Source organism: Penaeus monodon, chromosome 23 (assembly GCF_015228065.2).
Source record: "Penaeus monodon isolate SGIC_2016 chromosome 23, NSTDA_Pmon_1, whole genome shotgun sequence".
Classification (NCBI taxonomy): Eukaryota; Metazoa; Arthropoda; class Malacostraca; order Decapoda; family Penaeidae; genus Penaeus; species Penaeus monodon.
The window spans coordinates 6,853,757-6,854,839 of NC_051408.1; the positions used below are offsets into that span (position 1 = coordinate 6,853,757).

The 1,083-nt window shown below is 40.1% G+C and overlaps 1 protein-coding gene across 1 annotated transcript in view; it reads right to left on the bottom strand.

Annotated features, from left to right (window-relative positions):
- The window catches only part of LOC119587748 (cryptochrome-1-like), a gene marked incomplete in the record, with an annotated part of 40,863 nt that overhangs the window by 4,053 nt on the left and 35,727 nt on the right, over positions 1–1,083 (bottom strand). Inside the window, 2 exon segments of the mRNA XM_037936434.1 lie at positions 93–322; positions 719–903. Coding sequence (XP_037792362.1) covers positions 93–322; positions 719–903 — 415 coding nt within the window.

The window sequence follows — 1,083 nt, forward strand, 5'->3', positions numbered from 1 at the left end:
TAGAAATGGCAACAATGACTTTGTTTACATAAGGGTCTCTAGTTCATAAAAATTAGGCAAGTAAATAAAAAAATTTCAACAAAAAAGGTCACCTTTCGATAGAGCTCATTCAGCTCCATGAAGAATCTACGGCAGGACAAACAGCCAAATCTCAGGTACGGAGATAACCCTGTCCGAGAAGGGTACAGGGATTGCGGGGTCATCTTGGGTCTGCCAAAGGAGGCAACCCACGCCTTTCTTTCCAGGTGGTGCTCCAGTCTCGTTAAAGCTTCACTCTCTCCTCCCTTCCACACAGTCTGCTGAAGCTGTTCTGTGTCAAACCCTGTGAAGCAAAGACTTCTTTAGAGCAAATAAAGTAATTACTATCAATGTGTTTCAAATGTGTTATATTAATACACATATAAACATATCCACATACCTACATACAGTACACATAAAGACTATGAAGCTTTTGAAAAGCTGAATTTTAATAAACATATCGAGTAAACATACTTCTTATTAACGTCTTTTTATAATCTGCAAATCTTAGACATCGTCCAAAACACAACACAGAACAAAATACGCACCATGAAGACTTTAAAAGACTACAGTTAATCTATTTTTTAAATCAATAGCAGATGGAATGTCCATACAGTAAAATCACGTTCACTCACACCCCCTCTCCCATCTATCCCTCGTTCTTTCTGCCTCTCCCCCTCAGCAGTCCCCCCTAACTCACCAAGCTCCTCCAGTGAGGGGACACCGTATTTTTCATCATGGTCGTCGGAAATGGGTGTCTGCTTGTCTTCCACTTCCTCCGACGTAATGGTTCCTTGTGGCAGTGGTGGGAGGTCCATGTTCATGAGGATGTTTTGGAAGGATTTGTACGTTAGAGGCGGCTTCCCACCATTCTTTTCTATGATCCTGGCAAGGATGAGAGAAAAGGTGTTCATCAAATGATGTTAAGTGATGAAATTTCATCTCTTGTATTCTATGTTGGTTAAAGGCTCAAGCCATGTACATAAGAATAAAGTATACATATAGAACAGTATGTAAATAACAATGAATACATTACTTACACTCAAACTTGCATGTGCACATGTG